At 47.9% G+C, this 26,291-nt stretch overlaps 1 protein-coding gene across 19 annotated transcripts in view; it reads left to right on the forward strand.

The window, feature by feature from the left end:
* Positions 1-24,585, forward strand: part of SUN1 (Sad1 and UNC84 domain containing 1) — a 59,902-nt gene extending 35,317 nt beyond the window's left edge. For 8 of the 19 annotated variants that reach the window (XM_010331630.2, XM_010331635.3, XM_010331634.3 and 5 more), the window contains 14 exons: positions 722-820; positions 1,277-1,370; positions 1,954-2,012; positions 2,148-2,290; positions 3,129-3,338; positions 5,218-5,304; positions 6,519-6,562; positions 8,489-8,603; positions 12,117-12,371; positions 13,402-13,486; positions 17,333-17,448; positions 19,888-20,055; positions 22,517-22,609; positions 22,953-24,585. In XM_010331630.2, the coding sequence (XP_010329932.1) occupies positions 722-820; positions 1,277-1,370; positions 1,954-2,012; positions 2,148-2,290; positions 3,129-3,338; positions 5,218-5,304; positions 6,519-6,562; positions 8,489-8,603; positions 12,117-12,371; positions 13,402-13,486; positions 17,333-17,448; positions 19,888-20,055; positions 22,517-22,609; positions 22,953-23,069 (1,685 nt within the window). In that variant the 3' untranslated portion in view covers positions 23,070-24,585. The remainder of the gene's footprint in view (positions 1-721; positions 821-1,276; positions 1,371-1,953; positions 2,013-2,147; positions 2,291-3,128; positions 3,339-5,217; positions 5,305-6,518; positions 6,563-8,488; positions 8,604-12,116; positions 12,372-13,401; positions 13,487-17,332; positions 17,449-19,887; positions 20,056-22,516; positions 22,610-22,952) is intronic. The other 11 variants (XM_010331631.3, XM_039470267.2, XM_039470271.2 and 8 more) reach the window with 3 other exon arrangements.
* Positions 24,586-26,291: the final 1,706 nt, after the last annotated feature.

Raw genomic sequence — 26,291 nt, forward strand, 5'->3', positions numbered from 1 at the left:
TTTCTCATTACAGCATGTGAGCTGCAGGTGTCTATGATATTTCAATCTGCTTTAAAATACGGTATTATCTTTCCAACATAAATTGTGCTGGCACCAATGGCCAACATTTATAGGGTGGCTTCCAACCACCGCTTCCTGGGATTTTGTAGGGGTATCTGCATTTTACATCTTAAGTATCTGCAGGCAGAAGTAAATGAAACTATTAAAAAATAGAACTGGCCAGGTGCAGTGGCTTATGCCTATAATCCCATCACTTTGGGAAACCAAGGTGGGCGGATCCTGAGGTCAAGAGATCGAGACCATCCTGGTCAACTTGTTGAAACCTCATCTCTACTAAAAATACAAAAGTCACCTGAGCGTGGTGACACATGCCTGTAGTCCTAGCTACTTGGGAGGCTGAGGCAGGAGAATAGCTTGAACCTGGGAGGTGGAGGTTGCAGTGAGCCGAGATTGCACCATTGCACTCCTCCAGCCTGGGTAATAAGAGCAAAACTTCGTCTCAAAAAGAAAAAAAATAACTGAGCTTTTCGATGGTAATAGTGCGATAATGTCAACATTTACAAGAATTTTTTGGTTTTTTTTGTATTTTTTGAGGAGACTCTGGACACACTGATGCGGGCTTTGGTGAAGTGTCTGGTGTGTGCACCCCTGCCATGCTGTCAGGGCAGAGGCTGGGTCTCTGGCATCGGCCTGAGCGCGCACACACATCTTCTCTGCACAGGTTACTTCTTGCTGCAGACTCTTCACAGGATCGGAGCCGCGGGGCGGGCTGTGTCCAGGACGGTGTGGTCGGCCCTTTGGCTAGCCGTGGTTGCTCCAGGTGGCTATTTTGGGTTTCTGTGTTGTGTTCTCTCCAGAGCTTCTGGCAGCTAAGCACCTGCACGCGATGATTTACCTAACCAAGTAAAAATCTCATCTAGGTGCTCATGCTTTGACCCTTGGTGTAACATAGCTTGTTCTTCATAACTTAGCAATGTTAACTTCCTGTACTTGTTGCATGAGCGTACTTTGTTTCTCTGGGGTTGGGTCTGGGGCAAATCTGGCCATTTGAGTACACAGTGCAGAGAATGCATGGATATGGGGCTTCTTGTATTGTGTGTCTATCAGCATGATCCGTTACTACCTTGCTTCCTGCCACGGTGACAAGCATCACCACTTCTTCACCTCCAGCTTCATCTTCATGTGCTTCTAGCTTGGCCTTCACAGAAACAGTCCATTCAGGAGCTTGGTTTTCCTGAGAACATTTCCTTAGACCGTTTGGTGTTTTCTCTTGTAGGGAAGGCAGCCTCTGGAATATTCTGGTGGCTGGGGATTGGATGGTACCAGTTTGTTACTTTGATTTCTTGGCTGAATGTGTTTCTTCTTACCAGGTAAGGAAATGGATATCACGTTAGCTTGGTGTTTTAAAGAACCAATTTTGTGCTGTTTGCAGGCTCTTATTTGACTTGTTATTTTATAAGGATTTTGCTTATATTCCTATAGTGTTTGTGTATTTTTCAAAAGTGCTTTTATATTCTTACTTAGTTTTTCAAACCAACCTGTGAGATAAGAAAGGCAGGTATCATTAGGAAAAACAGGTGTGCAGAGGTGAGGCAGCTGGAGGGCCCGGGGCAGGACGGGGAACCAGGTCCGGGCTCCTGCCCTGCTGCAGTTCCCAGGGGTATCAGGCCCCTCAGTAGGCCAGTGATCCACAGGGGCAGCAACTCAGGGTGGCTCAGACCTTTCAGTCCGTACCAGAGAGTTGGTAAGCATGTGCTTGGAAACACAGGCCTCAAGGACGCCATTTTATACCCAGTTCTCCTGTAGGCATCACAAGCCTTACAGATAAAACCTTAACTGCTTTTCCAATACTGGTGGGGTGGATTTTGTACAAAATTATCTAGGGGGGAAAACAGATTGGTGAACCCTGACTGAAACTTTTTCCAAGCTAAAGGTTTTTATTTTTACTCCCAGGTGCCTTCGAAAAATCTGCAAGTTTTTAGTCTTCCTCATCCCGCTCTTCCTTTTGCTAGGTAAGTTGTATCTGGCTTAGTTGCCTCCTATGACCAAGCTATACACGTACGTGTAAACTAGCGGGAAAAGTGAGCATGTAGGTCCATGTTTTGAGAAGTGTGATGTACCCATGTGTGGTGGTTTTTCTCTTTTAGCAGGTCTCTCCTTATGGGGCCAGGGTGATTTCTTTTCATTCTTGCCTGTTTGGAACTGGGTAAGCCTGCATAGAACACAGCAGGTGGATGACCCCAAAGATGTATTTAAACCTGCGACTTCTCACCTAAACCAGCCTCTACAGGTAAGAGGGTAGAAAGGCCTCTCAGCTGGTACTACCCATGTGTGGTTTTTGGGGATGCTTCCACACTGCAAGTAAGAGGGTAGCAAGGTCTCTAAGCAGGCACTGCCCATGTGTGGTCTTCAGGGACACTTCCACACTACTGTGAGCTGGGCATTTCAGGCAGGTGCGCTGTGTTAGGAAATTTTTTTTTTTTTTTTTTTTTGAGACGGAGTTTCACTCTTGTTACCCAGGCTGGAGTGCAATGGCGTGATCTCGGCTCACCGCAACCTCCGCCTCCTGGGTTCAGGCAATTCTCCTGCCTTAGCCTCCTGCGTAGCTGGGATTACAGGCACGCGCCACCATGCCCAGCTAATTTTTGTATTTTTAGTAGAGACGGGGTTTCACCATGTTGACCAGGATGGTCTCGATCTCTTGACCTCATGATCCACCCGCCTCGGCCTCCCAAAGTGCTGGGATTACAGGCGTGAGCCACCGCGCCCGGCTGGAAATATTTTTAAATACCAGATAAGCGAGTCTTTAGAGCTCCGTAAGTGTTCTAAAATAGTTCAAATGCACATTTAAGGTATTCTCATGATTCAGTTAGATTTAATTTAAAAAACAATAGTATTCATTACTATGCAAACTATAGCAAGTATAAGAGAAGAAAATGAGAACCGCCCATAGTCATGCATGTAAGGATTGAGTCCCCAGTACTCAGGGTTTCTGTGGATTCCTCCTTTCATGTGCCTGTCTACTCCGTAGCTGGCATCTTGCAGTAGGACACTGTTTTGCGGTTTTGACAAACTTCGTGCTTATGGTCACTTGACTACCTGGTTTCATTTCCTTTTTGCCATTTCAGGGTGACAGTGAGGCTTTTCCGTGGCATTGGATGAGGGGTGTGGAGCAGCAGGTGGCGTCTCTGTCTGGACAGTGCCACCACCATGGCGAGAATCTCCGAGAGCTAACTGCCATGCTTCAGAAGCTGCAGGCTCGGGTGGACCAGATGGACGATGGTGCTGCCGGGCCGTCACCATCAGTCACAGACGCTGTGGGACAGCACCTAAGGGAGGTGGGTGCCACTAGGCTACTGGGCTCCACAGTAACACCAGTGCGCTTCTGGGTGTCGTGTTCTCTCCTGTTGGGAGACGGAGGGGACAGGAGAGGTGCCATTTTGAGAAGGGGCTGCGCTTTTTGTTCTTAGTTGTTGAGAGCAGTGTGCTTGAGAGGGAGGAGTGGCTTTCCTGGCGTCTGCTGAGGACCGGGAACTGTGGCTTCCATAGCTCACATGGAAGTGGTAGGCAGGAGACATGTGATAACCCCAAGCGGGAAGTCTGCTGGTCATGGAGAAACGTGGCCTTTGTGTCCTGTTCTCCAGATTGCCCTCTTGGTGGCAGGTCATGGTGCTCTGTTGCTGCAGACAGTATAGCCACTGAGATGGACACGCACCATCTCACATAGATCCCAGATGTGCTTCTCTTCCGAGGCAGCCCAAGATGCCCCCACCCACCGCAGGGAGTGCATCGGGATCCAGGAACCTCTGGTTCAGAGGATGCCCTCTCTTGTAAAGAAACTAGTTGACACCTGTTCAAAACAGTTCAGTGAACACTAACTGTTAGGCGGCCTGGGCTCATTTTAGCACAGATTGAGCCGATTCTTAAGGTGCCTTCCAACACAGGCCTGTCTGTGGGTGTGATCACAGCGCTGATTGGGAGTGCAGGGCAGGGCTTCCCTCTGAAGGAGCATGCACAGGGTTAATGCTCATTCCCCCGGCAGCTGGCAGAGCCTGTTACCTGCTGCCCTGAGCCTCGAGCTCACGTTGGCATCTGCACTGCCTAGTGGAGGACATAACTACTTCCATATGGCCGTGTACATTTATGTTAATTAGCACCATACAGAATTTTTAAATGTAGGTTCTCACGTGCATGACCCCATTTCAGGTGCTCAGTAGCCATGAGTGGCTGGTGCTGCCCTGCTGGACAGCACAGATGCAGCATGTCCCATTGTAGCCCAGGGGTGCTGGATGGCAGGTGTGTTGGAGATGGCGAGGGCCTCGTGGTCTCACGGGTTTGGTGTTTCATGCCCTGGGCTCAGGCCTGTGGTCTGAGCTACTTGGGAGGCCAAGGTGGGAGGATCCCCTGAGCCCAAGAGGTGAAGGCTGCAGTGAGCCGAGATCGAGCCACAGAGGAGACCCATGACCCAGGCTGGAGTGTAGCTAAGAGAGGAGGGGAGGAAGGGATCAAGGGATCTCTAAAGTCAGGGATGAAGGTAAAGATTTTTTTTTTTTTTTTTTTTTTTTTTTAATTTTTTGAGATGGAGGCTTGCTCTGTTGCCATGCTAGAGTGTAGCGGTGCCATCTCGGCTCACTACAACCTCCACCTCCCAGGTTGAAGTGATTCCCCTGCTTCAGCCTCCTGAGTAGCTGGGACTACAGGTGCGTGCCACCACGCCTGCCTTATTTTTTCTATTTTAATAGGGACGGGGTTTCACCATGTTAGCCAGGATGGTCTCGCTCTCCTGACCTTGTGATCTGCCTGCCTCGGCCTCCTAAAGTGCTGGGATCACAGGCATGAGCCACCGCACCCGGCCAGGATGTCGTTATTGAGCAGACTCTTCCTTTAGGGCAGGTGTCCCCAAACTTTTTACACAGGGGGCCAGTTCACTGTACCTCAGACCGTTGGAGGGCCGCCACATACTGTGCTCCTCTCACTGACCACCAATGAAGGAGGTGCCTCTTCCTGAAATGCAGCGGGGGGCCAGATAAATGGCCTCAGGGGGCTGCATGCGGCCCGCGGGCCATAGTTTGGGGACGCCTGCTTTAGGGTGTGTGCCGCATTGCGACCACGTAGTCTCTGACCGTCAGTACTCCGTGTAGAAATGCCTTGGCCTCATTTGCTGGCTTTTTGTTTCCTAACTTTCTCCATAATTTGTCACTCCTTTTCTTTCCTAAGACTGACGTCACGGCTTTTCACCAAGAACATGAGGTGCGCATCTCACATTTGGAAGATATTCTGGGAAAACTGAGAGAAAAATCTGAGGTATTTATTCTTGACCTTATGCTCTTTTAAAATAAAAAGAAAATCAACTATGGCTAATATTTCAAGCCCCTTAGTCATTTAATGTTCCTCTTTTTAGGGTATTTGTTTCTGTTCTGTGTAAAATGGGAAGAAACATGTGTTTTCTCTCTCGTGTGGCAGCGGCTGTGGGGCTCTGATGTTTAATCAGGCGCATGACTCCTGGGCCACCTGCGTGTCTCGAGAGCACAGAGCAGGGCTGCACATGCCAGGGGGTGGCTCTGCACACTCCAGGCAGCCTCTGGGTTCCCATCCAGCTCCTCCCGGCTCCAGGGTGCTTCCTTGCTGTCACACAGCCTCCTTGCAATGTCTTTAGAGAGATGAAGGACCTGAGTCTTTTGACAGACAGCACTAGCTTTGGGTGGGAAGCCAGGGGAGGGGCTGGCCCTCTGTGCTGCCCCCAGCCCTGGAGAGTTGGGGGTGGGGCTCGGGTTTCGGCTCTTTGTGTTTGTGGTGCTTCACACAGAGCTTGTCATGTCACATGTGCGTGTGTGTGTATTGAATTACCTTGGGAAATGTGGTGAGGCCAAGGGTTGTATTTAGTATTCCCTTTTGGGAATCTTGGGACCTGCTCCTGGGTTATGGACCCTATGAGATCAGGTGGGTTTACCTGGGAGGGAGGGAAGGGCTGAGAGGAGCAGGCAGAGGCAAGAATGTACTCACCTGCCCACCCACCTGTGAGGGTGTGCGAGGCACCTCCTCCTGTGTCCGCCTGCCCTGGGCTGGGCTGTGGAGACCTCCGTGGAGTCAGACTTGGGGCTGACGCTGATGCTCAGCACGGTCCTGCTCTCAGGTGGCACTGATGGCACAGGCCAGCATGATGCAGCTTCATGTGTGCATCTGCTTCGCCCCCATCCTCCACGTTGAGAACATGCTCTGGAGGTGACAAGGAGCTGACTCAGCCTGGCTGCTGGTTTGCAGGAGCTGCATGTTTCGAGCTTGCAAGGCATTTCCTGTGTGATTTGCACTCCTTGTCATGACACACACATGATGTCTGCTGAAAGGTTTCTTTCAAATTTACCGTGAACATTTCCTCCCTGCCAGCCATAGGTGGACTGGACTTTGAATTAAAGGGCATATTCTAGATAAATTAAAGGAGTTTTAAGTTAATCAAGTATATGGTTTTATGAAAATATATAATTTATGTATTTCAGTAGGTTATTTCTCATACTTTTTAGGCCATCCAGAAGGAACTAGAACAGACCAACCAAAAAACAGTCAGGTAGGATGATTTGGAAAATGTTCACTTGTCTTCTCTGTGTGTGTTTGGTTATGTGGAGGGGCAGCCATGATGGGGATGATGCAGGATGATGACACTCTACCAAGTGTCACTTGAAAGCCCCGAGGTTTGTGGCCAACAGACACACTCCTGCTGGGTGTCCTGCTGGGTCGCATGAGGCCAGAGGGATCCTCAGGGGCTTGCCACGTCCCCCTCCATGTGGTATGGACCTCTGTAGTTCAGCATTCTCAAAAGTGCTGCCTGTGCTCCTGCTGTGCCCCGAGTTCTTCAATTCTGCTGTCCTTGCAGGGCCACCCTCAAGGAATAGGTCCATGGCCCACATCACAGCCCGCTTCATGGTGGGAGTCATGATGGGCTCTGTGCCGGCCCTCCACTGGCACCGTCAGCGTCTAGGTGGGTGGGGTTACAGCTTAGCCTCATCCCTGCTGCTGCTCCTGGAAGGCAGCCCCGTGTGGGCAGGTCACCTGCTTCCAGGACTTCCCAGTTTGTGCCGGGTGTGTCACAGCAGGCCTCTTCGAGTGGCTGTTGGTCCTGCTGTCCTTGGAATCCGTGGCACAGCCAGATCCCTCTGCAGTTCTTGGGAAGCTGGTGTTTTGCTCCTCACTCCAGGCGGCTTTCCTCCACACGACTGTTGATTTTCCGGAAGCCCCCTTAAGTGGTGCTTCCCTTTCACTGGTGTTCCCAGCACAGCAGCTTTGTCTGTCTTCCTTAGTTTTATGCACACAGCACGCACTCCCCCCGGTCCTCCCTGCTTGTAGATTCAGCAGGCTTGGCTTGGTTGTGCTTTCCCAAGGTCCTCGTGTCTGCTCTCAGGAGGGTCTGTCCTCCCACTGTGCCCTGTGTGCCTTTTCTGAGGACGAGCGTGAGTGCTGGAGCACAGTTTTCTCAGCTTCCAAAGCCTTTATTTCAGTAACAAGTTGCTTTAATACACGAATATGTCAATCCTAAAGTGTTTATCCAGGAGTGAGCTTTTTGAGATATGAATTGGTAGTATCTCAACAACTATGTGTACCTATAAATGTAAATATATTACTGTATGTTATAATACACAGTATCTTATAAAGTTAAATTATAAAACAAACCCCAAGGCCATGTATTTTTAGTGCGATTATTTGTTCAATCAGTATAAAAATTTAGATTCAGCTTTATGATGATTACTGATAAATACTGTCTCATTTCTCCCATCCAAGTAGTAACCAGGTTCAACCCTGCTTTGCTTTCAGGGTAGTATGGCTATAGACAATATTGTCTTGTTTCTGAAATCTTAATTTTAAGGAAATACAGGGTTTCTTTTTTGTTGTTTGTTTTTGTTTTTTTTGAGACGAGGTCTCTTTTGCCAGTGCACTCCAGCCTGGGCAACCTCCATCTCCCACGTTCAAGCAATTCTCCTGCCTTAGTCTCCTGAGTAGCTGGGATTACAGGTGTTTGCCACCACACCCAACTAATTTTTGTCTTTTTAGTAGAGACGACGTTTTACCATGTTTGCCAGGCTGGTCTTGAACTCTTGGCCTCAAGTGATCCACCCGGCTCAGCCTCCCAGAGTGCTGGGATTACAGGTGTGAGCCACCATGCCGGTCTGGAAATAAAGTTTTTAAATGCAAAGTCGTTTTCAGCGAGAGCTCTCACTTGCCACTAAGAAGATAAACACTGCTAGTGGCATTTTTGTAGATAGCCTACTTGTGTGCTGTGTATACTTTTATGTTACATATTTGATGCAGATTAAGACCTCTCTCAGATTTTTATTTGAAACTGGCATTAAGTTTCCATGTTAGTGTGGCACAGGATGACATCCGTACAGTTGTGACACCCAGGAGTAGGATCGGGTTTCCTTCAGCCTGTGTTTAGTGTGGGAAGCGTTTAGGCTTGGCTGGGCGGCTTATGGTGCGTGACCCATCTTCTCACTGTTAGATCCAGTGCAGTTGGTGAGCACCTCCAGCTAGAGCTGGATCAGCTGAAGTCAGAGCTGTCCAGCTGGCGACACGTGAGGACTGGCTGTGAGACAGTGGATGCCGTACGAGAAAGAGTGAGTTTCCTCCATATTTACTTGTTGTTTTATAATAGAAAGCAAAAGAAAACTTGAGTTGACTTAGATTGATTAAGTTGTTTAATTTCTTTTTTCTTTTCTTTTTTTTCTTTTTTTTTTTTTTGAGACCGAGTCTTGCTGTGGCATGCAGGCTGGACTGCAGTGGCACAATCTCAGCTCACTCACTGCAAACCACCTCCGCCTCCCGGGTTCAAGTGATTCTCCCACCTCAGTCTCCCAAGTAGCTGGGACTACAGGCACGTGCCACCATGCCTGGCTAATTTTTGTATTTTTAGTAGAGATGGGATTCCACCATGATGGCCAGGCTGGTCTCAAACTCCTGACTCCAAGTGATCCACCTGCCTTGGCTTCCCAAAGTGCTGGGCTTACAGGCCTGAGCCACCATGCTTGAGCTAACTTTTTCTTTTCCCTCTCCCTCTCCCCTTTCCTTTCTCTTTTCTTTTCTCTTTTCTCTCTTTCTTTCTCTCTCTGTCTTTCTCTCTCTCTCTCTCTCTCTCTCGCTCTCGCTCTCGTTCTCGCTCTCTCTCCCCCCCCCCTTTCTTTCTCTCTCTGTTTTTTCTCTCTTTTCTTTTATTTCTACAGAATCTCATTCTGTTACCCAGGCTGGAGTGCAGTGGCACAATATCTCAGCTCACTGGAACCTCTGCCTCCCGGGTTCAAGCAGTTCTCCTGCCTCAGCCTTGTGAGTTGCTGGGATTACAGGTGTCCGCCACCATGCCTGGCTAATTTTTATATTTTTAGTAGAGACGGGGTTTCACCATGTTAGTCAGGGTGGCCTCGATCTCCTGACCTTGTGATCTACCCGCCTCGGTCTCCCAAAGTGCTTGGATTACAGGTGTGAGCCACCATACCCAGCCCTCAGTTGTTTAATTTCAACTTCCTTTAAAAACTTTTTTTTTTTTTTTTTTTTACTATATTTAAACTTTTAAAATATTTCAAAATAACAAATTCAGCACTCCATAGATTTCCCCGTTCCAGCACCACCGTGCGCTGGCATCCAGGCATGGGTCAGCACTCACTGCTCATCAGCACCCACCGAGCCCCCTCCCAGCCTCCTTGGTGTACATGCAGCCTTGGCCTAGTACTGACTTGGGGCTGGGTTGTTGCTGTATACCTTTCATTAAATAGACCCACCCTATACTGCTGCTTGCTCTGTTTCGGGTTGAAACATATCAAAGACGTTGCTTCAAGTCCATCATCCTTAGGCAGAGGAGAAAATCTAGACATTTAGAGCTGCTTAAGAGTGAAAACACTATTTGAATGACAAAAGTTATCAAAGTCAAAGTCAGACAGTAGATTGGTAAAGATATTTGCAATACCTGTGGCAAAATAATCTCTGATGTGCAGAGAGCCCCTTGAATTGGTAGGAAAATAAACAGTGGTATCAGAGAAAGCATGTGATAGGCTGGGTGTGGTGGCTTATGCCTGTAATCCCAGCACTTTGGGAGGCTGAGGTGTGTGGATCATTTGAGGTCAGGAGTTTGAGACCAGCCTGGCCAACATAGTGAAACCCCATCTCTACTAAAAATACAAAAAAATTAGCCAGACATGGTGGCAGGCGCCTGTAATCCCAGCTACTCAGGAGGCTGAAGCAGGAGAATTGCTTGAACCTGGGAGGTGGAGGTTGTAGTGAACCGAGATCGTGCCACTGCACTCCAGCCTGCCACTGCACTCCAGCCTGGGCAACAGAGTGAGACTCCAACTCAAAAAAAGAAAAGAAAAAGCATGCAATCACAGAGCTCAGTCCTCCTGATGGGACTTGAATATTACAGCAGGCTCTCATCCCTAGTCTGCAGGCCCCGAGGATGATGGCTGCTGTTAGCACTGGCCAGGGCAGTGGGCTTTCCCCTGGCCAGGAGGACTGTCACCAACTACAGTCCCTGGGGGAAAATCTTAGGATATTAACCAGTGACAAATACAAGCACTCTTTGAAACAAGCAACCATTACCTTAGGCAGGCGTCCCCAAACTTTTTACACAGGGGGCCAGTTCACTGTCCCTCAGACCGTTGGAGGGCCGCCACATACTGTGCTCCTCTCACTGACTACCAGTGAAAGAGGTGCCCCTTCCTGAAGTGCAGCAGGGGGCTGGATAAATGGCCTCAGGGGGCCGCATGCAGCCCACCGGCCATAGTTTGGGGACACCTGCTCTTAGGGATCATCTTACAGAAATAAAGGCACCAGTACAGAGGCCACGCAGGCAGGAGGGTTGGCGCTGCAAAATTAGTGTGGGGAGGAGTGAGGAAGCAGCCCTGTGCCACTGTTGAGTGTGGACTAGAGAAGGGTGTGTCCACACATGGAGCGTGGGAGGGTGGCTGTCATAGGAAGCTTTGCCCTTCATTCCACGGTCTATTGTTATAAAGCAAGAAGAGAAAGGTATATACGTATGTGTATATGTGCATAGAAATAATGGCACATGGACATATTTAGCATACATAAAGCTATAATTTAGGTTCGTTTATATAGATTGTTTTCTTACCAGTCCAAGTCTGTTGAAAGCAGGGCCTCTCCGATGCACCTGTGTGCCTGGCTGCCGGGTGCCCAGCAGGTGCTTGCTGGGTGGACACGGACCTCTAGGTGGTGTGCGCGTGCCCCACTATGTCCTTCATCTCCAAGGATGCAGGTTGCACTCATCCCATGAGCTTATCTGTTTCTGTTCTTCTTTTTTTTTTTTTTCGCCCGAAACGGAGTCTTTTTCTGTTGCCAGGCTGGAGTACAATGGCGTGATCTCCCCTCACTGCAACTTCTGCCTCTCGGGTTCAAGCAGTTCATTCCCACCTCAGCCTCCTGGGACTACCACCATGAGGCTGAGGCATGCACCACCACACCCAGCTAATTTTTGTATATTTAGTAAAGACGGGGTTTCACCATGTTGGCCAGGATGGTCTCGATCTCTTGACCTTGTGTTCTTCCCGTGTCGGCCTCCCAGAGTGCTGGGATTACAGGCATGAGCCACTGCACCTGGTTTATTTCTGTTCTTCTAACATGTTCCAGTGTTGTTGGAGGGGTTCTTCTTTTTTTTTTTTTTTTTTTTTTTTTTTTTTTTTTTGAGACGGAGTTTCGCTCTTGTTACCCAGGCTGGAGTGCAATGGCGCGATCTCGGCTCACCGCAACCTCCACCTCCTGGGCTCAGGCAATTCTCCTGTCTCGGCCTCCTGAGTAGCTGGGATTATAGGCACGTGCCACCATGCCCAGCTAATTTTTTTGTATTTTTAGTAGAGACGGGGTTTCACTATGTTGACCAGGATGGTCTCGATCTCTTGACCTCGTGATCCACCCGCCTCGGCCTCCCAAAGTGCTGGGATTACAGGCTTGAGCCACCGCGCCCGGCCTGTTGGAGGGGTTCTTAAAGTTAATAAGAAAGAAAAAACTGTGTCACAAATGACATTATAGATTCTGCAAGGATATACAGTACTTCTGAAGTATCTAAGATAATGTACCTGAAGAGTGGAGGTGATTGAGTTAAAATAGTAAATTTGTGTCTGTTTTACTAGGTGGATGTGCAGGTCAGAGAAATGGTGAAACTCCTGTTCTCTGAAGATCAGCAAGGGGGCTCTCTGGAGCAGCTGCTGCAGAGGTTCTCTTCCCAGTTTGTGAGCAAAGCCGACTTGCACATGTTGCTTCGAGACCTGGAGCTGCAGATCCTGAGGAACGTCACCCACCACATTTCTGTGACAAAGCACATCCCGACCTCGGAAGCTGTGGTGTCTGCTGTGAGTGAGGCGGGAATGTCCGGAATAACAGAGGCGGTGAGTAGGCAGTGAGAAACGTTTATAGTCCACTCTGTGCAGAGACTGAAGATCTAGCTGTTAAGCGTGGATGTTGATGTCTGTTCTAAGAGTGGTCTGGCCGGGTGTGCTTAGCTGGAGTGAGTGAGATGGGATGTGCCTGGGCAGTGTCGTGTGTGGAGGGGGCACCTGTGCAGTGAGCTCCAGCTCAGGCTGTCGATGGTCATTATTGAGCTGCTTCATGGGGGTTCTTTATACTTTGTGAGTCTTTTTGTTGCAGAGAGTTCATTCATCTGCCTGTGTGATGGCTCTACCTTCTGAAGTTACAAAAAAATTTCTCAGTGTATTAATCTGTTCTCACACTGCTAATAAAGACATATCCAAGACTGGGTAATTTATAAAGGATAGAGGTCTAATTGACTCACAGTTTCACATGGCTGGGGTAGGCCTCACAATCATGGGGGAAGGTGAATGAGGAGCAAAGTCTTGTCTTACGTGGCGGTAGGCAAGAGAGCATGTCCAAAATAACTCCTTTTATAAAACCATCAAATCTCATGAGACTGTCTCACTATCACGAGAACAGCATGGGAAAAACCCACCCCCCATGATTCAGTTACCCCCACCTGGTCCCTATGACAACATGGGAATTACAGGAGCTACAATTCAAGATGAGATGTGGTTGGGGAGGCAACCAAACCATCTCAGTAATATCTAAATTCCCAGAATTTCCTGTGTTCCAGTCTTGAAGTCTCATTCTCACTTCATTCATGTTTTATGGCATCCGGGGGATTTTTCTGGTTCAAAGATTGATGGTGGCTGTGGCTGAGCCCTGGAGGAAGAGGACTTGTCCTGTCCCATCTGTCTGATGGCGTTGGCAGTTGGGTGCAAGACTGGAGTATGGAATTAACATCCCCATGCCTAGGATCTCCTAAATAGGTTCCATTGAGAAAATGCTCTAATGTAAATGTCTGGTCCTCATCTATGGCACCAAAACCTGAGTCTCTCCTGTCCTGTTCTGGTGTTTGATCATCCGTCCCTCATATCTGTCTAGCAAGCTCGTGCCATCGTGAACAACGCCTTGAAGCTGTATTCCCAAGACAAGACTGGGATGGTGGACTTTGCTCTGGAATCTGGTGGTGAGTAAATAGACGTTCTGATTATCAAGTTTGATGGTCACCTGTTAGCAGGGGTGTGCACTTCCAGCGGTAAGGACTCCTAACTTCTGAATATCTGAGAAAGGGAGCATGATTCTGAGTGTGTCCCTGGTGTTCTTTCTTGCTGGCCAGTTGTTTTAGAGGGGCACAAGTTCTCCCATGGAAGGGCTGGGGGTGCATGCTTGTGGCTAAGTCAAGGTTCACACCATAGAAAGTTGGTCGACTGTCCACTCTCTCCTGTGCTGTGTCGACCATTGTTCAGTACTTTCAGGAGAGACGCAGTAGTGACCACACAGCTGTCCCCTAGGGCGTCCCCTCAGCGGCAAGACAGACCAGGAGCAGAAGCAGGCTAAGCAGATAGAGTGATGGGAGCTGTGTTTCAGGCCCTCAGAAAAGTAGAGGCCGCTGTGGTCTGGGTCTGGGAAGCCCTTGCAGGAGCACAAGCCTAGTCCAGGCCTCTCAGGTCAGATTAATTTGATAATCAGAATCGCAGCTGAGGAAGGTCCTGCGGTCCACACAGCCCCCTCTGTGGTGAGTTGGGCAGCACACCTGGGTCAGACATGAGCATTTCTGAAAGCACCGTGAGAGGAGAGCTACACTTGCTTCATGTCCGCTCAGGGAAGGTTTTGCACTACACGTTACAGAGATGTTGGTTTTCTTAATTTTTAAAATTTAGGTGTGCACATGTACGCTGGGGGACTAACATCACTTAGAAGATGCTGTGTTCAGTACACGTTAGTGTGTGGAAGAGTCAGAGAGCCTGCAGGGCAGAAGGAATTTCTAAAACCCATGATGGTGTGTGGTTGTACAGGAACCTAATCCCATTAGTACGGGAGCAACTGGTTTGATTGCAGTCATTGGCCGTCCTGTGGGTTCTTCTTGTGGTAGCTACTGACTGAAGTTGTAGTAAAAATGGCCAGATTGTTCCAAACAGTAGATAGACCTCAACAAGGCTACTGGCATGATTAGTGTATATTTGTTTAAAATTACTTTTAGAATATTAAGTGCTTTTAGTTACAGATTTTTAAATTCAGTGGTTTAGAAAATTATTTTCCATTAAGAGGCATCAAATGACATGAACCATACAGTTTGGGCCAAGAGTTGTCATTTGTTCTTAAAACCCTTGTTGCCGGCTGCGGTGGCTCACGCCTGTAATCCTAGTACTTTGGGAGGCTGAGACGGGCAGATCACCTGAGGTCAGGAGTTAGAGACCAGCCTGACCAATATGGTGAAACCTCATCTTTTTTTAAAAAAAACAAAACAACAACAACAAAAAAACCAAACCCTGTTAATCCTTACCGGTCTGTGTGTCCCTGCCTCAGAATACTAGTAATCCTGAGGAGGCTGCAGCCCAGGTTCCATTACTGAACAAATCATGGATTGGCACTTTGTTAGAATGAGAATAGGATCTTTAAAAAGATAATGCAGTGGTTCAGAAGTTGAGGCCCCAGTCAGCTACATTAAAGCCCCCTCATTTTTCTTGTTTCAAACATTAGTTCCTGCCTCTCCTGCCTGTGGTTGGAGCTCACCCTTGTTGCCTGGGGTTGCATGCTGCCTCCAGGGCCGGCTTCGTCTTTGGTTTTTGGGGGTTGTCTTGCTGTGACAAGACAACCTGCCTGCTCTGGTTCCTATCGAGGGCCAAACTGGACTTGTTTTTTATGCTTCCTCTTATTATTGAGATGTAATTCACACACAAAAATTCACTATTTTAAAATGTACAGCTCTGTGGTTGTTAGCATAGTCACAGTGCAACCCTCACTGCTGCCTCACCTCAGAATCCCACCCCAGTAGAAACCCTGTACCTGCCAGCAGCCATCCCCACCGCCCAGCATTTTCACTCTAGCTGGTAATTATCATGATGGAAGGTCTGCTCTTCAGGTCCTGAAAGCTCACCTGACAGGTGACACCAGCCTCAATTAGATGCTTTATTCTTCACTGAGAAAAATGAACAAAAGTTGTCTCTCTAGCAGTAGTTGGGGGGAAGGCCAGTATATTCAGAATTTCCCAGTTTCAGTAAGTAAAAATTGTATATCCTAAAGCAGTTGTAAACTCTTAACACTCAATTTGGAGGAAGTACAATTAATTAAGAACAGGAGTAGGTGGTTCTTTGTATATGTAAAAACTTGAGTTTAAAAACACTTTTTTTAACCCTAAAATATTTATTAGCTGGTATTAGATAGTATCCTTTATCGTTTTCAAACTCATGTGTTTTAATGGCTCCTTAACTAATTACCTATTTTTTAAATTTTTGTGGGTACATAGTAGTAGATGCATATATTTATGGGGCATATGAGATATTTTGATACAGGCATACAGTGTGAAGTAAGCCCATCGTGGAGAATGGGGTAACCATCCCCTCCGGCATTGATCCTTTGAGTTACAGACAATTCAGTTACACGCCATTTTAAAATGCACAATGAAGTTATTCATTATAGTCACCCTGTTCTGTTATTATATAGTAGGTCTTACTTTTTTTCTTTCTTTTTTTTTTTGAGACGGAGTCTCACTCTGTTGCCCAGGCTGGAATGCAGTGGCGCAATCTTAGCTCACTGCAACCTCTGGCTCCCAGGTTTAAGCGATTCTCCTGCCTTAGCCTCCCGAATAGCTGGGACTACAGGTGCACACCACCATGCCTGGCTGATTTTTGTATTTTTAGTAGAGACAGGGTTTCACTATGTTGGCTAGGCTGGTCTCCAACTCCTGACCTCAGGCGATCCACCTGCCTTGGCCTCCCAAATTGCTGGGATTACAGGGGTGAGCCACCACGCCTGGCCTCATTCTATTTTATTTTTTTGGACCCATTAACCATCCCCATTTTCCCCAGCACCCACTATTCTAACCAGCCTCTGGTAACTATCCTTCTGTTCTCTATGTCCATGAGTTCAACAGTTTTGATTTTTAGATCCCACAAATAAGTGAGAACATGGGATGTTTGTCTTTCTGTACCTGGCTTATTTCACTTAACATAGTGACCTCTAGTATCCATGTTGTTACAAGTAACAGGCTTTTTTTTTTTTTTTTTTTTTTTTTTTTGAGGTGGACTCTCAATCTATCACCCAGGCTGAAATCAGTGATGCAATTTCAGCTCACTGCAGCCTCTGCCTCCCGGGTTCAAGCTTTTCTCCTGCCTCCCGAGTAGCTGGGATTACAGGCCCGTGCCACCACACCTGGTTAAGTTGTGTATTTTTAGCAGAAACGGGGTTTTGCCATGTTGGCCAGACTGGTCTGGAACTCCTGACCTCAAGTGATCCACCCGCCTCAGCCTCCCAAAGTGCTGAGATCAGAGGCGTGAGCCACTGTGCCCGGCCTGCTCTCATTGTTTTTTATGGCTGAATAGTACTCCATTGTTTTTATGTACCACGTTTTCTTTATCCATTCATCTGTGAATGGACATTTAAGTTGCTTCCAAATCTCAGCTATTATAAACAATGCTTCGCCAAAGATAGAAGTGTGGATCTCCCTTCGATAGACTGTTCTTTGGGGTTACCTCAGGAGTGGCATTGCTGGATCATATAGTAGCTCTGTTTTTAGATTTTTGAGAGACCTCCAAACTGCTCTCCATAGTGACTGTACTAATTTACATTCCCACCAACAGTGCATGCAGATTCCTCCTTGCCAGCATGAGTGATTGCCTGTCTTTTGGATAGAAACCATTTTAACTGGGATGAGAAGATATCTTATTATAGTTTTTACTTGCATTTCTCTGATTATCAGTGATGTTGAGTACTTCTCTTAAAAACATTTTGAATAAATCTTTAAGAGGTACAATAATATTGCTTCCAAAATAGTGGAATTAGACACTGAGACAAGTCTCAACTTTGCTTTAAGGTGGCAGCATCTTGAGTACTCGCTGTTCTGAAACTTATGAAACCAAAACGGCGCTGATGAGTCTGTTTGGAATCCCTCTGTGGTACTTCTCTCAGTCCCCACGCGTGGTCATCCAGGTGAGTGACTGCCCGTGGCTGGAGCTGCTCTTCCTCAGTGTGGATTTTGTTCATGTTCATAGATTGTGCGTCCACAGCTCAGTGGAACTTTGTGAGATGAACACGTCTGTGGAACTGGTACCACAAGAACCTGCGTTCCCACACTAAGGAGTCTCTGGTGTCCCCCATGTAGCCTTCGCGCTACAGATCTGTTTGCTTGGGTTTGGTGTCACATGGATGTGACCGTGTGGTCCATGCTGGTCATGTCAGCCTTCCTCCTTCCCTCTTTTGGGTGGCCGAGCCACGGTGTTGTGAGTGGCATTGTTCCTGCTCGGGGTCGTGGGTCTTCCATTCATGAGAGGGTAAGCTGTGCTTTCTCAGCTGTTGAGCAAGAATAGGTGGGGAGGCCCCTTGCTGTGGCCATGGCGCAGACCTTCAGCCCTGTCTCCCAGGCCTTTTGTTGTGGCCCTCACTGTGTACTGTTTGTGACTTTGTTTTATGCTTTGTACTATTGGCTATACAAGTTTAAAGCACTAAAGGATGGAGAATTTAAATAGATAAAAATTTTTTTTGCCTCAATACTCAAATCCTGCCTAACATTCATGGCATGTTTTGAAGAAAAGTCAAGTAATTCCTTGTGTGTGGAACATGCACAAGACATCTTTCACTTCAAAACCACAAGTCTAGTCTTAAAAATTCATGAAATACCCATAACCTAAGTTGAGGATCCCATGGAACTGTCATCATGGTCTCGTCCCCAGGCTGCCCCGGCTAAGTGTTGGGTCATTGTGACTGGCTTTCTGCGGCCATCAGCACTGCACAGGCTGACCAGGGCATTGCTTGTCAGGGCACAGCCAGGAGCCCCTCCTCGCTGCAGATGGACGCAGCCTCCGCTGCAGTGAAGCCACACATACCTGCGTTTTGCAGGCAGCTGCTTAAACTGTACCAGTCACGAGTGCCACTAGCGCAGTCTGCGTCACCTGGCGGGGCTGACAGGTTCCCTGCACGGGGTTGCCACGATGTTCCTGCAGGGCGGTTCTGCTCTGGCCATAACATCCTTCTCAGAGGGCTTGGTGATCATGACGCTCCCAGACAGCATTGGCAGTATGAGGCAGGTAGGGATTTGGTGGTGAGGGCACAGCGTGGGCTTCAGTGTCTTAGAGACTGTGAGGGAGAGGGTGGAGCTCAGCCTTCTCTGATACAGTTGTCTCTCAGAAGGACCTGCATGGTCATTTGAGGGGCAGACTTCATATAAACAACCAATCATTGTGATGGGATTGGACTGAGAAGCTGTCAGCCCCTGGGAAGTAAAGAGAATGTTTACAGATTATAGGGACAGCAGATGTAAGGAACCAACTCCCACCCTGGGACCAAGGTGGACCCTCACCAGTGTGTCTCTCCAGCCCTACAGCTGAGATTTTTGGGCAAGGGTGTGGCCTGGCTCACTGAATGTCAGGGAAGTTGCTGTGGTGCCCCGTGGTGTGGAAGATAGCAGCATTGGGAAAGCCTGTGCACAACAGGGTGACTCAGCAGGCCTTTGGCTGCAACACCCCCAAGAGCAGTACAAGGGAACCTCAGTGTCCCTCCAGCACCGTGAGCTGGCAAGGGCTAGGCTCTGGGCAGGCAAAGGGAAAGCAGTTCAGGGGCCAGCTCAATCTTCACAGCACGCTCTGGGGCCAAGAGGCAGTAAATCCACAGCTGGCATAGAGGAGAAGCTGATGGGTACGTGCTCACCATTCACTGTCTCTTCTAAACATGAATGAACATGCATGTGTCGTCCTCACACACCAAAGGCAGGCTGCTCACATGGCTGCCGCCTCCGTCACACACAGCAGCATTGCTGCCTAAGCCTGAGCACAGCGTCTGCAGCTTCTCAGCCAGTCCCTTGTGTGCTTGGGGTCGTGGTACCACGAAGAGTGCTCTCCGGTCACATCTGCTTCCTGCAGTTCTGCCCCTGCACCTTCATGGTGGAGGCGTGATTGCCGGCCAGAGGCAGATTTGTGGACAGAGGGCTGACCTTGCTAAGCTGTGTTGCCGTGGCCGGTGGTGAGAATGTGCATCTCCCCTGGGCGTCAGCAGCAGACTCTGTTAGACTCTTGATTGTTGTTGATCTCATGGCATGGGGGGACAATGGTAGTTCCCTGTGATGTTGTCCCCTTGCTGTGGAGGGTGGAGGGCATCTCCTCATGGCTGAGGACGGTTGACATTCACCTTTTCTTTGAAGCGTGTTGTCTCACTCATTTTTCTTGAAGGTTCTGGTTTTTTTAACTTTTATAAAACATATGGGTTGGAGATAGTGGCCCTTTGAGGAATGAATTACAAATGCTTATCTTCAGATTTTCCTCAAGGCAATTTCTACCATGAAATAATTCTTTTATTTTCATCTCAGTCTTGTTTCTGTTTTTTAGGTGAGTAGGAGCATCCTCGCACTCTGACACCTCATGTTTTTCTTTTCCCCAGCCTGACATTTACCCTGGTAACTGCTGGGCATTTAAAGGCTCCCAGGGGTACCTGGTAGTGAGGCTCTCTATGATGATCTACCCAGCCGCCTTCACCCTGGAGCACATCCCAAAGACACTGTCGCCAACAGGCAACATCAGCAGCGCCCCCAAGGACTTCGCTGTCTATGTGAGTGCACTTGGCCATCTCTTCTGCTTTCATGTCTTCCACAGATGAAAGCAAGTGACGTGAGCACACTGAGCACAGCTGCCTCCTACCGCCCCTCCGCCCTCTCTGAGCAGATTTAGTGTTGAGGGGAACACTCTAGTGCTTTTCTAGGGAGAGTAACTTATAAATGGCATATTATCTGATGTTCACTTTACATGTAGTACTACATTGATCAAGGTAAGCATACCTAAGAATTTTCCTCTTCACTGCTTTTGCCAGGTCGCCTGTGAAAGGTATTCTGGTAAATGGGTGATGTGAGAGTAGCTGACTGACAAGAGGACTGCCATGATCCCAGCCTCAGAGAAACCCACCATTAATACTGCAGCATTTTCTGGTCTCTTCCCCACACCTTTAAAAAATACAGTTGAGCTTGCCATCCCAACACTTTGGGAGGCCTAGGTGGGCAGATAACCTGAGGTCAGGAGTTTGAGACTAGCCTGGCCAATGTGGTGAAACCCCGTCTCTACTAAAATATACCAAAAAAAAAAAAGCCAGGCATGGTGGCGCACCCCTGTAATCCCAGAGACTTGGGAGGCCGAGGCAGAAGAATCGCTTGAACCAGGAGGCAGAGGTTGCAGAGCCAAGATCGTGCCACTGCACTCCAGCCTAGGCAACAGAGTTAGACCCTATCTCAAAAAAAAAAAAAAAAAAAAAAAAAAAAAAAATACAGTTGAGACAGTAGTGTTTATGAAGCTTTAAAATTTTCATAAAATATTTCTTAGAAGTATTTCTTCCTTAAAATTGGCTTGGGGTGGTGGCTCTTGCCTGTAATCCCAGCACTTTGGGAGGCCAAGGTGGGTGGATCACCTTAGGTTGGGAGTTCAAGACCAGCCTGGCCAACATGGTGAAACACAGTCTCTGCTAAAAATACAAAAATTAGCTGGGCTGGCTGTCATCCCAGCTGTTCAGGAGGCTAAGGCACAAGAATCGCTTGAACCTGAGAGGCAGAGGTTGCAGTTGAGCCAAGATAGAGCCACTGCACTCCAGCCTGGGCAACAGAGTGAGACTGTCTCAGGAAAAAAAAAAGAAAATTGTATTACAAGCATTTTTCTGTGCCAGTTAGAGTCTTTATGGCCATCCGTAAGTAGCATTAATTCCCTGTGTTGATCTGGCTGGTTCTCCTCACTATTTCCCTTTTCCACTTTTCCTGTGTAAGTAGCACACCTTTACACCTTCACTAATTCCCATGCACAAAATAGAAGTGGCTTCATGGTTTCAGAGGGTGGCAGCATGTTCGGCATGAATGCCCTCAGCACTCATGTAGAAGTGCTGGAGCACCTGCCAAGCCCAGGGAGATGAGGCCTCACCAGCAGAAGGAGGTGCCACGGAAGACCAGTGCACTGTGTTACCTACCGGCATTTTCACAGCAGGACATGAGAAGGGTGTTCATCTCAGTTGCTCTTCTGAGAATTTAGCCCTTTTTAAAAAATCTCTGCTAACTTGTTAGATGAAAAAGAGTATTTTACTTAGTCTACATTTCTCTGTATTTCACATGCATGTTGCCTTTTTTGCAAATTCTGGTCTTGTTTTTGTTCATTTACCTTTTGGGATCTTAGTTTCCTTAGGAATATTTGAGCTTTTTAGTATGTAAATAATAATCATGTGTCATTCTGTTACAGATACACTTCCCATTGTTGCTCTTAACTTTGTATTAACAGTGAGATGCCCTGAGTCTTTAGGAGGCTGTATTTTTATTTCACTGGTGATTATCAGAGGCAGTAGTTACATCTACTCGCTCACTTGTTGTTTCTTCCATAGCATTTCTTAGCCCTAGAAAGTCCTTTATCATTTCAAAGGCAAATTTCAAATTTGCCTTTGTCCCCTATATCTTCTGCTAGTTTTCTTCCTGTGATAAAATATGTATAACGTAAAGCTTACCATTTTAATAAGTGCATAGTCCAGTGGCGTTACATCACACTGTTGTGCAGCCGTCACCACTGTCATCTCCAGAGCTGCTCCATCTTCCTCATCTGAATCTCTGTCCCTATTGAACCCTGACTCCTGTCCCCCAGCTCAGCCCTGTGTCCCCTTGTGCCAGCATCGGTCTTCCATGGCACCTCCTTCTGCTGGTGAGGCCTCATCTTCCTGGGCTTGGCAGGTGCTCCAGCGCTTCTACCATGAGTGTTGAGGGCAGCAGCTGAGCATGGTCTGTGCATTGAGTGAGGTCACTTCTCTGCCACTCATAGCTTGTCCTGTGTCGGCCTCAGTCTTCCTAATATGTTTAATGGGGGAATCATGCTGGCCTCAGGGCATGTCGTGGGTTACATGAAGCCCTCAACAAAACACACCCCTTCCTTCCAGGGAATGCCTCATCAGTGTGCCATGGAGGAGTGACTTTATCTAACTGATGTGGAAGGGAAACAGCCCAATTCACTCAGTGTTATTTTTCCTTTAGTTCATGATTGTATGGTTTTGGTTTCAGGGATTAGAAAATGAGTATCAGGAAGAAGGGCAGCTTCTGGGACAGTTCACCTATGACCAGGACGGCGAGTCGCTCCAGATGTTCCAGGCCCTGGTAAGAACCAGGGCTTGCATTGCCCCGGGGTCCCCGAGTCCCACAGCCTCTGGCACCAGCAGGGCCTGGCCAGCATCGGCAGACTGGGAAGCAGTGTGAAGACCAGCCTCTGAAAAACACGAACCTGTGCTGCTTGGCTCTGCGTTGGTGAGCCTTTCCATGGGCTGACATGGAGTTCTGTTTTACCCGCGCTTCATGCCCTGTAATTACTTACAAGGATCATATAAAGAAAGTTAATTTCCATCTTAGCTGCTTCCAGTCAGACATCGTATTTGGGGAAGTGATTGGGCTTGGGATTATTAATAGAAAATACATGTGTGTTTCTTTTCCTCCTTGATTTCAGAAAAGACCCGATGACACAGCTTTCCAAATAGTGGAACTTAGGATTTTTTCTAACTGGGGCCATCCTGAGTACACCTGTCTATATCGGTTCAGAGTTCACGGCAAGCCTGTCAAGTGAAGACACTACACATTATTTTTGTACATTTTTGTATATACTGGGATAGCCTGAAACACTGGACTCCTTCATGGATGAGAGCATATACAATGATGGGACCGTGTCACCCCTTAAATGTGGCTGCCAGCCAGAGGATGTGAGCGTGTGAAGGGCGCCCTGACACCACGTTGGGTGCTCCCTGACTCCACAGGTGCAGAGGGGTTGCAGCAGTGGAAGCATGTTGAACACGTGGCTCTCAGACATGCCTTGTTTTGAATGGGAAGCTCTTTGTATTTGCATTTCCTTGACATCAGCAGCAAAGCAGATGAAGCTGAGTGTCTAGCATGTTCTTGACACTTTGGTCTTCCGCCTTGCACTGGCTCTTCTAAAGGACTTTTGGAAGGCAGATATATTTAATCTGTTAAATCCAACACACATTTCTTTCAGGGAGAAACAATGTCACCAAATTTTCAGAGTTCTAAATCCTTTCCTTCAAGCCGGGATTTTCCTTTATTCAGCACCAGTAGGTACTAAGTCTCCAGATGGGGAAATGACTAAAATGTGTTTTTCTGCTTTGTTTCTGAGAAAGGTTTCCAGTCAGGACTCGCTGTACCAATAGCCATGGAGGAATATAGGAGGGTTTCGTTCTTGTAGGCTGAAGTGAGTCTGACTTGAAAGGGGCTGGTTTGGATCTAAGCAGACACCCAAATGGGGGTTCTCCAGTCTCAGTGAGGCTTTTCCTGTGGGGGTTCACAGTAAACAGGAACCCAGAAATCTCATCTTGGGTGTCTTCAGGGCTTGTTTTAAGTTTTGCTGAATAGGGAGCACCGAGATGCCCTGAGCCTTTCTCTTTCACTGGTGGTGATCATAGTCATGAAACCGTTACATTTCAGGGTGATCGTTTTTCCTTCAGCAGCACTTCTTACTGGCTCTGGCTGGAATTTGCCTTTTATCACAGCTGTCACCATTCTCACATGATTCTTGTGAGACTCTTTTTGGTTATAATATTTAATATTTAGACTATTTTACTGAGCAGACTTTATAAATGAGATATCTGCAAGGCACTTAAAGTGTTACAGATGTCTTAAGAATTATTTAAGTTTTGTTGGGTTAAGACAGTTTTCAGTGTACCATAAATGTTGTGTTTTCAGAAAAAGACAAAACGATGGTGCTGACTGGCTTTCTGTATATTGCACAACAGTCCTCAAATACATGAAACTATTAATACATCAAGCAACGTTTTTTTCATTCTCCTTAGAATTGGAACTATGCAGTTAAGGTGGATAAAATGTACAGATGTTTCATATATTACAGGTTACATATATAAGTCAAAATTTCCTATATAAAACTGATTTGGGATTTGGGGTGGAAATATTTTGAATATTAATTTATTTTTAAAGATGCAAGATAGGACTTTGTGCAATGTATTTTTGTAAATGCTTTTCAAAATATCTGTCTGGTAGTGCTTCTTCTGCTGCCACCAAATTGATAAGATGCTATTAAGAGGTTTAAATAAAGAGTTTAAATTTTTAAAAGTGCATGGGATAAAAACAGTCTGTTTCTTTTCTCAGTTTGTCTGTCTCTGCCCCTGGGGTGTGGGGAGGGACTGGGTTTTCTGGCTCTTGTTGCAAGCTCTGTGGCGCAGCCGTTGAACAGTAGTAACGTGTCCTCTGAGGCCTGGGGTGTGCCAGGCACCTCTTTCTGTACGGCACCATTTCCACTCGGAAAATGGACTGAATTACCAGTTGCTTAATGGGTAGAACATTAGGAAAAGAGATGGCTTTCCTCAGGACACTCTTGTCACTGTGTCTGTAGCTGAAGGCAAGTGCTGGCACTAGGTCACAGCACACACACCACAGTTTTGCACCTGGCTTTTCCCCAGTTACCAAGTGTGTCCTGTAAGAACGTTTCTTTTTAACAGCTGTTTTTGTCCATTGTGTGCACGGCTGGATCATGGTGATTCAACCAGGGCCCAGCTTTAAGGGCCTCTGTTTCCTCTTTTTTTTTTTGAGACGGAGTTTCGCCCTTGTTACCCAGGCTGGAGTGCAATGGCGCGATCTCGGCTCACCACAACCTCCGCCTCCTGGGCTCAGGCAATTCTCCTGCCTCAGCCTCCTGAGTAGCTGGGATTACAGGCACGTGCCACCACGCCCAGCTAATTTTTTGCACTTTTAGTAGAGACAGGGTTTCACCATGTTGACCAGGATGGTCTCGATCTCTCGACCTCGTGATCCACCCGCCTCGGCCTCCCAAAGTGCTGGGATTACAGGCTTGAGCCACCGCGCCCAGCTGTTTCCTCTTTATTATATAAACAGTGCTAACCTGCAAGAGTCTGCTGACCCTCGAAATCCAACGGGTCTTTCTACCAAACCACTTTCAAACCCCAATGCTTAAGAGCCAAGCCGTTTCCAACCCTGCATGGCTAGGGCTGGGCCCCGTTCCCTATCCTCCCGGGCTAGGCCTCGTTTCTAATCCTCTGGGGTTGGACCCGTTTCCGCCGCCTGATGGAGCTGGGAGCTCTAGGCCAACCCGGTTTCCCCCTCCAGCAGGGCCTGAGCCCCAGGGAGTGACTGTCCGTTCACCCAGGCTGTCAGCCGCAGGTCCCCAGCCACGGCCAGGGAAGGAGCAATCGCAGGTGGCCTCTCGAAGAGGAGGAAGGCAGCTCCCTATCCTAAAAGTTTTTGTTTTTGTGTTTGAAACAAAGGCTCGTTCTGTTACCCTGGCTGGAGTGCAGTGGTGCGATCTCGTCTCACTGCAACCTTCACATCCCGAGTTCAAGCAATTCTCCTGCCTCAGCCTCCCAGGTAACTGTGATTACAGGCACCCACCACCGTTCCCGGCTAGTTTTTGTATTTTTAGTAGAGACGAGGTTTCACCATGTTGGCCAGGCTGGTCTCGAACCCCTGATCACAGGTGATACGCCTGCCTCGGCCTCCTAAAGTGCTGGGATAACAGACATGAGACGCCGCGCCCGGCCCTAAAAGTATTTTTAATTTAAACATTTTACACAGTTAATTCTGGATCTCAGTGGCTGCTATTACACCGCACGCGTGGGGACCCGGAACGCTCTCTGCTCGGGGACAGCCGCCGCCGCCTCAGTTTCCCCGCCACGCCGGACAGTTGCGTGACACCCGCCATTGTGGCGCGAGCCAGTCCCAACCCCGAGTCACGTGTCGCCTGCAGCCCCGCCCCGGATCACGTGCCGCCAGCCGGCGTGCCCGCCCCCGACTGCGTGCGACTCCTCGC

The sequence above is a fragment of the Saimiri boliviensis genome, chromosome 1 (genome assembly GCF_048565385.1).
Source record: "Saimiri boliviensis isolate mSaiBol1 chromosome 1, mSaiBol1.pri, whole genome shotgun sequence".
Lineage (NCBI taxonomy): Eukaryota > Metazoa > Chordata > Mammalia > Primates > Cebidae > Saimiri > Saimiri boliviensis.